The sequence below is a fragment of the Diabrotica virgifera genome, chromosome 2 (assembly GCF_917563875.1).
Source record: "Diabrotica virgifera virgifera chromosome 2, PGI_DIABVI_V3a".
NCBI classification, from domain to species: Eukaryota; Metazoa; Arthropoda; class Insecta; order Coleoptera; family Chrysomelidae; genus Diabrotica; species Diabrotica virgifera.
Genome location: NC_065444.1, coordinates 246861803 through 246876025, shown reverse-complemented (window position 1 = coordinate 246876025; position 14223 = coordinate 246861803). Strand labels below are relative to the sequence as shown.

At 31.3% G+C, this 14223-nt stretch overlaps 1 protein-coding gene across 2 annotated transcripts in view; it reads right to left on the bottom strand.

Annotated features, from left to right (window-relative positions):
* Positions 1-14223, bottom strand: part of LOC114326748 (myc box-dependent-interacting protein 1) — a 288862-nt gene that overhangs the window by 54802 nt on the left and 219837 nt on the right. For both annotated transcript variants that reach the window (XM_028275178.2, XM_028275179.2), the window contains exon 4: positions 3216-3488. In XM_028275178.2, the coding sequence (XP_028130979.1) occupies positions 3216-3488 (273 nt within the window). The remainder of the gene's footprint in view (positions 1-3215; positions 3489-14223) is intronic.

Below are 14223 nucleotides of genomic sequence, written 5' to 3'. Positions count from 1 at the left end.
AAAGTAAAGCTTACTGGATTGAGTGAGCTGAAATTATTTGGAGAGGTACTTAAAAGAACCAATGAACCAAAAGAACCAATATAACCAACAGGGCTAAGTGACTCTTCTTGAACTGCAGACGAGTTGTCGGTAAAACCTGGGGATTGAAACCAAAGGTAATGTGTTGGTTATCGTTATACACATCAGTGATGCTGACCTGCAGTCACTTATGGTTCAACACTTTGGTGGAGAAAGACGGCTTTGCAATCTTGTGCGATCTTTCTCACCACTCTACAAAGTCAAACGCTTCTAAATATAACAGGGGTCTTAAATAGAACAGGAACGGCTTCGTTATCACAGGCTATCACAGGTCTCCCTCCAATGGAATTATATACTTCGGCGGTAGCCTTTATCACGAGCCTTAGAATCGAAGCAAACAATACTTGGAGGCCAAATTATGTACAAATACTACAAAATATGCACAAACACTACTGCGACGATACTTGAGAAATTCATCTTGATAATGAACTTAGATATGGTGGCACCAGAACTAATGTTCACTGAGAAGATTAACACAATTATACAATCTAGAGAACAAAAAGTTCCAAATAATACTGAAGACTTAATAGGTTCACTGATGGATCTAAAACTACCGATGTTACTGGATCAGAAGTCTTTGGGCAAACATGCAATTATTATACAGGGTGCGCCAAACCTCTGGTTTTCTTTGACTACGGCTAAACTATGAGATATACAAAAAAATGTTTATAACAAAACTAATGTGTATCGAAGACATTTTTAATTTAAAATTATAAGTCTATAATTTAAAATTATTTTCGGTTATACAGGGTTTGTCAGAACGACGGTATGAACCAAAGTTGTATTTTTTTAAATGGAACACCCTATATATTAAATCATTTTTGAATATATTATTTAAAAATATGAAAAATTTGTATAAGGTCTTATAGGCCTTAAGTTAATAATTTTCGAAATTTTTACATTTTTATTGAGAAAAATGGTAATATTATTTGTAGGGTTGTGGATTATGTTTTCAAGGTAATAAAAATTTAAGTGATAGGTCAAAGTTTTTATAATATAGTGTTATTTTTAAATAATTTAATATCTATTACTTCTAGCCATAAAATATACAGTGTGATCACTATTTGCAAATACAAAATTTTCTCATTTTTTTAATGGGACACTCTGTATATTAGTTTTGCATTTTGTACTAAATATTACATTTCTTTTGGTATAAGGTTGTATGTAACTAGCATGTTTCGTTTTGTAGATATTTTAAAAAAACTATAGATTTTACGTTTTTGCGGATTTTTTATTATAAAATGTTTTGCAAAAAAAAATTATAATCTGGTTTTAGAAACATACACTAAAATATCAAATATGAAAATAAAAACGTAATTAAAGATTAAAATAAATCGTATGGTAGTACAATTCAATTGAATTTAAAACTTTAAATTATATTTTACAAAAAATATTTTACGATACTGAATGCATACATTAGTTACTAAATTAAATAAATAACCAAATTTTAAATCTACCCTAGTAATTTTTCTACCACAGCAAATTTCCTGTACCAAATTAATTGTTAGTTATATTGTATGTATTTTTGTATGTAACGCTCAAATTTTGACCATTTTTTCAGGCCTGTAACTCCTATATGAGGTAAGTCTGCAACTCCAAATTTTTACACCTTATTTTACTTGCTAGGGGCTAAAATTCAGCCAAATTTAAAATTTTTTCATCCGTGCCCATCAGAGATATAAGGGGTCAAACTTTGAGATTTTTCAAAAAATTACATTAGCTGTAGTTGATAGATGGCGCTATTTAGCGCCATCTATCAACAATTCTAAAAATGGTTTCGAATAAATGTTGCTTAATTTTTCATGACGAATCCAAATCTGTAATAAAAAATTGGGATGGATATTTAAGATTTTAGAGTTACCCCCCACCCCACCTCCAGGTTGACGAGTGGGGGGATGGTGTTTGATGCCATTCGATAGGTTTTTGAAAAATATTAAACACTTATTTTTTTTTTGTTTTTCATTTGGAAGTCCATTTCTCGAGATATTAGACCATTTCTATTATTTACCTCTGACATCAGGATAAATAGTTTTTTTCGATTTATTATAGCGCCATCTGTCCGTAGTTCAAAAAAATGTCTCGAATAAAAGTTGCTTACTTTTACGTAAGGAATCTGAATCTGAAATAAAAACTGGTGGCTGTCATTTAAGATGTCAAAGTTAGCCCCCACGCCACCTCTATAGGATGGAGTGGGGGTCGTGTGTTTTGTCATTCGATAGATTTTTGAAAATTATTGAACACGTATTTTTCAGTTTTTCGATACTATGTTTATTTCGAGAAATATTCCACTGTTCCGCTACTTTTGGGACACCCTATATAATAAATCTAAACAGTCTACATAGGTCAATATACAACTTTGTTCCAGGCTGAAGATTTTGCTTTGGTGACCTGCACTGATGAAATCATAAATGGATATCCTGAAGCTAAGAGAATCAACATTTATAGATAGCCAAGCGGCGCTATTCTGAAAGTCAAGAAACCACTCACGAAATCAAAACTGATGAGGAACTGTAAAGATCTCAACAAGCTGGCAAAAGACAATGAAGTGTTTTTAATATGGGTGTCGTGTCATGAAGGGAATGAAAGAGCAGATATGTTGGCAAAATAATACTCGAGAGAAACTTTTGAAGGCCCAGAACCTTTCTGTGGTTCTGGACACAGAAGCTACGAAAAACGAGGTTCAGAAATGGCTAATAAGGAATCATCAAAAGAAATGGAGAAAGCAAGACTACTAATAAAAAACTTACGAACAATTTGATGAACCTCAATAAACGAGAGACCAAAACTGTCACTGAAATGGTGACTGGAAATTGTCGTTTAAGAAACCACCTTCACAAACTAGGTAAGGTGAATGAACCATGGTGCAGAAAGTGCGAAATGGAAGAAGTGACTGCCATGTACACACTATGCCATTGAAATGTGATGTAAGGCAGAAATTCACTGGTCAACTGAGATTTGAACCAGAAGAGATCCTTAAACTACCACTAAGAAAACTGTTGGCCTTCGATGAGGCCACAGAATTTATTAGAGTTTAAGAAAAAAACAAGGTATGGTAAAAAAGCCTTACGACTAACTGCCAGAGACTAACTCGCCTGATTTAAGAAGACATAAGGTCATATTATATAAATTTAGCTTACTTTAGCAGATTCTATGTGGAAGGTATTTTCGGCGTTGAAGAGAGACTGGAGGTTGGTGACTAAGAAGAGAATCCTGGAATCGTATAGTGCTGGCAGTTCGTCGTGTAGTTCCGAATTTAACATCTCGTATGTTCGCTTTGCTTCTTCTAACTGTTCCCGGCCCTTCGCGATCTTCACTTCGTCCCTCTTCTTCATGTTGGTCTGTAGGGCTTGGAAGCTGTGTCGTTGACTGTCGTAGTCGACGAGTTTACGGCCCCTTTTGTCGATTTTTTTCTGAAACAAATATACTGAAGTTAAATAATGGTTGTTTCGTTGTTTTCAGTTGGTATACTAATAAGTCTCATGAGTAACTCTCTCAAACTACTTCTTAAGATATGTAATTCCTAATAGAATTAAGCAAAAATGTGAAGAAATAATGGGAAACAAACAATTCGGTTTCAGAGAAGGATTGAGAACGGGGGAAGCTTTGTTCTCAATGCTAACATTACTTCAACGATCATGTGAAGTACAGAAACCAATTTACGTCTGCTTTATAGATTTTAAGAAGGCGTTTGATAGGGTTCAATATCTAAAAATGACTGTTTGAATATCTAAAAATGATTTGAATAGATGATGAAGATTTGAGATTTTTACAACATCTATATTGGAATCAAGAAGGTTCTATTCTGGTAGACGGCAAAGAAACATACAAAATTTGCATTCGAAGAGGTGTCAGACATGGTTGTGTGTTATCCCCAACTTTGTTTAACGTTTACTCAGAAATAATATTTAACGAAGCCTTGGAAGGGCAATGTGGAGTTGGACAATCGCATCGTGGGAGAAACTATTAACAACATCAAGATTCAGATGGCACAACGATCATGGCTGAAAGTGTCGAATATCTTCAATTCCTTATAGGTCGAATCACTAAAAAATTGATTAAAGAATAAATCTCATAACGACAATCTTTACAAAAGCGCTTAAATTTCTTTAAAATGCAGACGATATAGTGAAGATCTTAATTCATTATGAGTCAGTGGCAGCTATATTTATCACTGTTGTCAAAGGTTATTTTTCGAACCTATAGCAATGAGTACTAAACCGTAAGCACAAGTAGTACTGTTGCAAAGGATCGTTGGTGAAATCACGAAAAAATCATTCAACTTTTGATTTCCTAGGCAACGGTGATCCAGATTATTCAACCCAAGAGATTTGTACTAAAAAGGCAAACGCATACTCCTCTGTCCGTGACATAGCCAGAAGTAAATAATAACAAGGTTCGTGTGGATGTTTCATCTTCCAAAAAGTCGAAATTGAAATGGCCCAAAAAGAAAAATCCAAAATCAAAGGCACTTTGCAGTTCAAATAAAAGACAGAAGATAATCACGGCTTGCTAATAATCACCGGTTAACACTAGTCGAATGCACGTGATTTGGGTTTGTTTAAAAATTATCCATTGCACCTTGATCTGACGTAACGACTAACGTTCAATGTCAATGCTAGTCATCGGTGAACAGCAGCCATTATGTAATTTGGGTTTGTTTTAACTTACCGTGGAACCAATTACTGGAACGTGATGACCCTACAAATTTGTCAAGCTATTACATTGTGACAGAAGGATCCGTAAATAATCGAATGATTTTGTTATTCTATTTTGTGAGATATGGGATCGATCACGATATCTTTGTGAGATGAAAATAAGGCTTGTATACAGGGTGATTCATTAAGAATTGTCTATATAGTAACTGGAGAAACCTTAGCACAAAATACGAAGATTTAACCTAAAACACTTAAGTAAAATATTCCTCCTTACCGAGATACAGGGTACTTATTACAAATATTCTAAAATTATTTTAGCCCATTGTTTTAACAACATTCAATATTTTTTGTTCCAACTTGACAAACAGTTTACACATGATACGATACTTTATCTAGTGCTAAAAGATAGTTTTTCGCTGTTACCAGAGGCGTGCTGTAGGGATATATTCTTACCTTTTCCCCCTCACAATCTACGCCACTGTCTCATTTTATCATGTTTTTTTATTCTTTGTTACTTTCTTACGTAAACATCATCCTTTTGTCTTAATGCGACAGGATAGAGTAAGTAGTTTTCAAGTTATTTGCGTTTAAAGGTAGATTTAATAAAATTATGTATTTTAAACAATCTTATTCAATGTTGTTTAAAATACACATATCCTATAGAATCCATTATATTTAAACGCAAATAACTTGAAAACTACATACTCTATCTATCGCATTGAGACAAAAGGATGATATTTACGTAGGAAGTAACAAATAATCAAAAAACATCCTGAAATTATTATTACGACAATGGCGTAGATTGTGAGGGGGAAAAGGTAAGTATATATCCCTACAGCACGCCCCTGGTAACAGCGGAAAACTATATTTTAACACTAGTTAAAGTATCCTAGCATGTGTAAACTATTTGTCAAGTTTGAACAAAAATATTGGAAAGTGTTTGTATGAATTATATACATAAGAAATGTTTTTAGAATTAGAAAACTTTTAATGAATTTAAATATAAATAAAGTTTACGTAAGGCCAATATTTGTAAGGCCAATATTTGTACTACGGGGGGTGATCGAACAGTTAAACAGTGTTAAAACAATGGGCTAAAATAATTTTAGAATATTTGTAATAAATTACTCTGTATCTCGGTAAGGAGACACATTTTATTTAAGTGTTTTAGGTTAAATCTTCGTATTTTGTGCTAAGGTTTCTCCAGTTACTATATGGACAATTCTTAATGAAACACCCTGTATATGTATTTTTAAAACTTTTTCACTAGATGAGCCTTACGCATGAAGTTATGACAGCGGTTCTGTTGGATGTAATTTATCAATCTGCTCTTATTTTATTTTTCACTTCCGGTATTGTTCTCTGTGCAATGCTGGCCCAGCATTACTTGTTAACCCTTTAAAACCCAGAACTCATTTTTCTTTTTAATACGAATATTTTTTAAATTGTGAATTAGAATTGTGAATAGACAATAATTAGTTACCTAATAGAAAAAAAGAAATTATCTTCAATTCTCTTCTTTTATTACTACAAATATTCACTGCATTGAGTATTTACCAGCACTAGTAGGTAGTAGGTAAGGATTTCTACCGGAATTTATGATTATAAACTGAAATTATCTTCAATTAATTCTTTTATGGGGTGGTAAATATTGCTACCAGTGGGTGCTTGAGTATATACCATCACTGGTAAGGGTTTCTGCCGCTACAACTCTACACACATAAACAAACTTTATTTCTGATTATACAGTGCATTCATAAAGTGTGGAAATGGTCTATTATCTCATGACTTAATTTCAGAGTTAAAGCTCTGACAGGTCGATTTTATTTTTAAATTATGATTTTTTGACGTATATCCCATAATAGTGACGTCATCGATTTGGGCGTGATGACGTCATCGATGATTTTTTTAATGGGAATAGGGGCCGTGTGGGAGCTTTAATTCAAAGGGTATTTAAATCTCTATTCAGTAATATAAACATTAACATCATTATTTATATAGGGTGGCCGGAAAAATTATTTTTGACTTAAATTAATTGCAGCAAAAAGAAGAATATTATGTAATTTATTTAACTTAAAATACATTTTACCGCTATCAGAAAAGAGAAAAAAATGTTTATTTCACAAATAATAAGCATTGCTTTTCGTTTAAATTAAATGTTCAAACTGCTAAGAGGCATGTGGGTGACTGTGTGACATTTAATTTAAGCGAAAAGCAATGTTTATTAATTAATTAAACATTTTTTTATGTTTTCTGGTACCAGTAAAATGTATTTTGAGTTAAATAAATTACATACATTCTTCTTTTTGCGTCAATTAATTTAATTAAAAAATGATTTTTTGGCCACCCTGTATAAGTAATGTTAGTGTTTATATTACTGAATAGAGAATTAAATCACCTTTCAAATGAGTTAACACACGACCCCTATTCCCATTTAAAAAAATCATCGATGACGCCATCACGCCGAAATCGATGACGTCACTATTATGGGATATACGTAAAAAATATAAATTCAAAAATAAAAATCGACCTGTCAGAGCTTTAACTCTGAAAATATTTAATTCATGAAATAATAGACCGTTTCCATACTTTATGAATGTACTGTATATATTATTGTGTTTCAATTTATCAATCAAAGATAGAATAAAAATTTTAATTTTTTTAATATAACGCGGGCACATAAATTTGATACACCCTGTATATTGATTTGTAAATATTTATTAGAAGTTAGCTTTCACGCAAGGTGGTTTCTCCTTAATGAATTTTTCCATGAAGATTATTAAAAAACATTTTTTTAAATAAAAGTGAAGTGAAAGTTATTTAGGATTATTATTTTAAACCGATTGTTTATTACGGGAAAGGTAGAAGCCACAGGTAATAAGTTCTTAGAAAATTAAGGTAAAGAAAGTTTGGAATTTTAAGCTCTTTTTGTTTTTAACCCCGAGTAAATTTTGTAGAATTTCCCGAAAGTAATTATTATGATGGTAGGAATATTTTTGAAAGTATGAGTGGGTTTTTCGAATGAAAAAAAGAGTGGGGAAGAAGAAATGTCTCTGATTGGTTTGGCAATTTGGAATGGGAAGGAGAGAAGGTTGAATTTTCAGATAGTTTTGAAAAGAGGGAATATTGTGTTACCGGCTGCCGAGAGGAGCAGTCAAAAGTTTTCGTGAGTAGTTCAGTAGCAAGTACTAGTGTTTTGTTTTGATAGTGAGAGTAGCTGAAAAGTGGAACGAGAGACAAATCAAATCGAGAAGAAATACCTCTTTGATTCTGTAAAGTCCAAGAGAGTAAGTTACAAGAATTATCATTATTAAAATTATTTGTGACACCAAGTAAAAAAGATACTTGGGTCTCAGGAGATTATTGTTGAGAGAAAGAGAGGAGAGTTTTGGAGTTTATTGAACGAGTACTGGCAAAAAAGAGGCCTGGCTTGTGATTTGGAGAAAGAGTTGCTGGTATCCTGCTGGATTGTTTGCTGAGAATGGAGAGGGCTTTGATTGGTAGCCTAACATAATCAACAAGGAGGAGCTGTTTGGGTCAAGAGGAGACATCATTGTGTGTGAATCAAAAAGGTCAATCAATAACCTATGTGATAGATTTTTTTTATAATCAGAAGTTAATTTTTTTACGTAAAAGCATATGAATTTAAGATTCCAACATTTCAAAAATTTAATAGGAAGTAGAAGTAATTTTGCGAATACCAAATTTGTTTGTTTAGCTGGTTTTATTAATGGTATCAAGAACAAAGCGATAAATATTTGTTTGAATTAGATTAATTTATATGGTAAAAGTTTCTTTTGGACAGTTATGCCCACAGAATTTAATTGATAAATTTACAGAACATTGCTTTTGATAATAAAGGTATTTGTACGTGTTTATTTATGATTTTTCTATTTATTTCCTTTTCCTATTTTATCCCGATAAGGATCAACTAAGAGATACTGAAGCCACGAGAAAGGATAAGTATAACCTAAGAGAATATAATTAAATTTTTTTTGACAAAAGGCACCCTGAGATTTTTTCTTAATATTTTTATGTATGATTTGCGTTAATTAAATAATTGATCAAATAAATAATAATTAATATAAAAGTAATAGAAAGCAGATCATAACAATATATATAAAAAACATTCTATAATGCTACTACTAATAATATCACCTTGTTTGTCAATAATATTGGCCATCTTCCGTTTTTTATTTGAACTGCAAAATGCCTTTGATTTTGGATTATTCTTTTTGAACCATTTCAATTTCGACTTTTTGGAATATGAAACATCTACACGATCCTTGTTATTATTTACTTCTGGCTCTAGTCAGAGTAGTATGCGTTTGTCCTTTTAGTACAAATCTCTTGGGTTGAATAATCTGGATCACCGTTACCTAGGAAATCGAAAGTTGAATGATTTTTTCATGATTTCACCAACGATCCTTTGCAACAGTACTACTTGTGCTTACGGTTTAGTACTCATTGCTATAGGTTCGAAAAATAACCTTTGACAACAGTGGTAATTATAGCTACATACTGACACATAAAGGATTAAAATCTGCACTATCTAGACTTCATTTTAAAGGAATTTAAGCTCTTTTGTAAAGATTGTCGTTATAAGATTTATTCTTTAACCAATTTGTTTTTTAATGATATTTTACATAATGATAATGACATTCCTGGGGAAGTGTGGTGAGCGTTAGAAGAAATAGGAATAAGTTGGCTAATAATGTGTTATCATGCGGAGTGTCAAAGATGAGAATATAAAGGACCCTCATCCATTCTAAAATTATTTTTTAACATGAAATCACATTCATTCCTGCCAATTGTATTAATGCTTACTACGTATACGATCTCCAATCACGTGACAGTAAACGTTTTATTGATTAACTACCTCCCGTGGTTAAAACGGCCTTTTAATGATCCTCCAACAAAGACTATGTCAATGGGAACTTGGATATGCCAAACGGTGTTCAAGAGTGAAACGTCGTCATTTTCGACGACGAGCGCATTGATATTTTGATTAGCGTATAATAGAACTCATTGTTATTACGACCGTATTAAAAAATCGTAAACGGTTATAAGTGAGTAATATGAGGTGCGAAATAAAAAGTATTTGCAACTCCATCTGCTACGAGAATTTAGGATGCTTTTTGTTCTTTTTTAACTGCCAGTTCATTCCAAATGCGCTTTACGTTATGACGATGGTGAATTCATTTTTATTGTATATGTTACGGGTAAAGTTAGGTAAACAGGTAATTCTAGGATTACCCGGGTAAAGTGCGAGTTACTCACGAGGTATCGGTAATATCCGATAGTAAGTCCAAAATATAATTTAAATAGTTCAAATTTCGGGCTTTACTCGAGTAAAATACATTCTACCTGCTGCCTCTTGGCTAATTACCCGTGTTGAGCTGCCCCCCCCCCACTTGCAAAAATTAAAAAACAAATAGCCCTGATTTATGAGCTATTTATAAGCTTTCATATTCCGCAAATTAAAAATTTTGAGCTCGTTACACTGAGCAGGAATTTAATATTTTAATAATAATTTAATAATAAAAATAGGGATATTGAATCGATTTTTGCGGCAGAATTACGAACTATTTATGAGCTCTTGAAATGATATAGTTTCGATTTTTGAGCTCATCCCCTTCACCCCCAAACAACCCTTTAATTGATTTAACTTGAGAGAAACATGCTGAAAAAAAAATTAAAATATATCGTATCGCGGATATAATTCCTATAGCTTATATATTCTAAGAACAAACTCTTAAATCACGCGCATTTCGATTATTGAGCTACAAACCCTTCGCAATAAAACCACCCCTTCTTCCCGGATTAAGAGATAATTTCACTTAAATGAATTAGATTAATTATTTGGCGACTACATCGTTTAATAATTTATGAGCTCGCAAAATACACGCATTTCAATTACTGAATTGCAATTTTCTTTCTATAGTGCAGTCACTGATGGTAAAAATCAACTATGATCTTCGATTTCGGTGAACCTCCATTCATTTTGACAAAAATTGGTGAGTTTATAGAGGATACCTCAAGAAACAAAAGTAACTTGCGGTTTTAGCCTGGGGTAGACATCACCCCTTCTCGGGGGTAAAAATTGCTTTATTAAAAATAACACCACAAGTCGATAGAAGGACAAATTCTAAGCAAAATTTGTTATATAACGTTATTAAAATAAATCAATACTTTTTGAGTTATTAAAGATCAAATATTTTAATTTTTTTGAAAAAAAAATGCATGCTTTAAAGCGATTTTTCATAAATAACTCTAAAACTGTAAGTTTTTACAAAAAAATTTTCATTACTAAAATTGAAGCTAATAAAAAATATAATAAATTCCTTACTTGAAAAACCATTTAATGTTAATTTAAAGTAAGTTATAGGTAATTGAATGTATATTTTTTTCTGCGAGTATTCAAATCTAAGGATACAATCTTAAATAACGGGAAAGCGATGCATTTTATAATACTTACTAAATACTTGTCAAGTCAAAGTACTTAGAAATTCCTATCAAATGAGCTTCAGAAGAAGTTAATATGATCAAAATTTATACTCCAAAAATTTTTCCAAAAAAATGATATTGTTAATTTTTATATCAGGCACCTTGCGCCTTTACACCTTTGTTTCTTGGGATATCCTCTAACCACTCACCAATTTTCGTGAAAATCGATGAAGGTTCACCGAAATTGAAAGTAATAGCTAATTTTTACCTTCAGTGACTGCACTATACAAAAGAAATTGCAATTTAACGACCTAATGGTTCGTATTTTGGGAGCTCATGAATTATTAAATGATATGTAGTCGCCAAATAATTAATTTAATTTATTCTAAGCAGAGCTGGGCCGGGTACTGATAAATTGTACTCGGGTACAGATTGATGTGATCGTTCATGGGTATTCTTTCATTTTTCCCACTGTATATATTGTATATATTGTCGGAAACAACCGTTTCCCTTTCGTATGGTCTGGATTAACGTCTGGGGATAATGTCTAAATTAACTGATTAGGGGAGTGCATATATATTTTCACTTCGGAAAAAATCAAACAAGATAGAACTTTTTGTAATTTCATTAAGAAATGTTTAATAAACAACATATCAAAAAGTTCCACTCGAGAAGTGGGTGCTTCATATTTTATTAAACAAATGAACTACGAAATTAGATGTTTTTTTAAATAACTCCGAAAATATAAATTTTAGAAAAAAACACTTGACCATTGAAAAATTCAGAAAATTTTACAAAAAAACCTTATATAAAGAATTTTCTAAAATTAAATTTGTATCTTCTATAATTTTTTATTTATAACGCTAAAGTCACCCTTTTCACAAACATTGGAGCACTGTAAACTAACGTACGGCGAAGTGCACGGTTGAGTTATTTTAATGTAATTCTTTAATTAATTGATCAAATAAAATTTTACAAATTGAACATGAAAGAAGAATAATTAAGTTATCTTATGGTTGTAATAGAAAGAAATAAAATGTAGGGCCATAAGTACGGTGTGGACGGAAAGTGAGCCTTACATGAATTTTGTTTAAAAATGATTTAAAAATGTGTAACTAATACAATTTTTCTTACGAAACTGTCAATTTTGCACAATTTACCTTTTAAGCATCTTACTAAATGATGTTTCATTCAAAAAAATTCTCAAAAATTTAATACAAATTATAAGACGTCTCAAAAATTGTACTTTTTGAAATCTTCGTAGTTTTATAGAATTACCACCACTTTAAGACGGTATTACTCAAGTTTGAACAGACCTATTACAGTTTTATAGGTGCTTTTTTAAAGCCTAGGATGTAATCTTTAAAATGCACTGAATTATTTTACTTTAGAAATTAAATAAACTATTTCTTTTTAACAAAATTAAGAAAGATAACAAAAATGTAATACAAAAACAGAAAATTACCAGCTAAAAAAATGTTTATGGGTCATTCCATTTCAAATCACTCAATTTTGGAGCAAAAAAAATTTTGGACCTCCGATTTGTCTGAAAATTGGTATATAGCTTCTGCGGGACGTAAAAATAAGATATTTAAGGTCAAAAAATCTTCTTCTTCTTTTTTTCTCAAAATGTTATTTTATGCGATTTTACAGTGATTTGGTGTTTATTTATACAAATTTGCATTTTCTATCGTAAAGTATCAATGAAAAACATAATATTTTAATAGAAGGGACTCAAGAATGTCATTATATGGCATTATAACAAGTTACTTTGATTCAAAACAAGCTTTTGATCAAATTTTATAGTGTAGAAAACGTTAAAATACCGTTTTTACATTTTTCTCCATTTCGAAAATACATCATAATCGATTTGGCTGAAAATTTGCCCACAGATAAACAAAACATAGGACTTTAAGTGGTGAAAAGGATTTGAATTATATTACAATACCAAAAAAGTTACATGCAATATTATAGTCAAAAATATAGGCGTCTACGTCTAATGTAAGTAAAATTAACTCGAAAATATCGACCTCACCACAAAAATTGTTAAAAAGAAATTGTAATAATTGTAAATACGATTTATTTGGAACAATTTCAGTTCCTACCATTTTTGTCGAAAAGTTAAAAATGGCGGAGATATTGAGCAAAACAGGTTCTCCTTTAAAATCAAGATGGCGGCTAACGTAACGGAGGAATTCATTCGTGATTTTAAATTTAGGCTACTATTGACTCCCCTAAAGATCAGAAAAATAAAATTTTGGGCATCTCGGCATTCAAGGTCAAATGCTATCCCGACTGGACTAATATGTATACTTTTGAGTCTGATATTACTGCATGTAACTTTTTTGGTATTGTAATACAATTCAAATCCTTCTAACCACTTAAAGTCCTATCTTTTGGCTATCTGTGGGCAAATTTTCAGCCAAATCGATGATGATGTATTTTGGGAATGGAGGAAAATGGTATTTTAACGTTTTTTACACTATTAAATTTGATAAAAACTTGTTTTGATTAAAAATAACTTGTTATAATGCCATATAATGACATTTTTGAGTCCTTTCTATTAAAATATTATGTTTTTCATTGATACTTTACGACAGAAAATGCAAATTTGTTTAAATAAACACCAAATCACTGTAAAATCGCGTAAAATAACATTTTGAGAAAAAAGAAGAAGAAGATTTTTTGACCTTAAATATCTTATATTTACGTCCCGCAGAAGCTATATACCAATTTTCAGACAAATCAGAGATCCAAAATTTTTTGCCCGAGTGATTTGACATGGAATGTACCTTATACAAAGTGATCAAAACTTTTTTCTGTAAAACTTACCTAAAATACATTTAATAATCAGCTTCAACAATAATAACTGTTCAGCAAAAAAATTTTTTTTTTAGCTCTTATACAGTATGTCTGCGTAACTTGGAACCTATTAATAACTTTTTTATTATCAGTTTTACGAAAAAAAGTTATTCTTTATAAAATACTCAACATCATATATAATCTAAGATGCAATCATCAAATATCAAATTTAATTAATGTT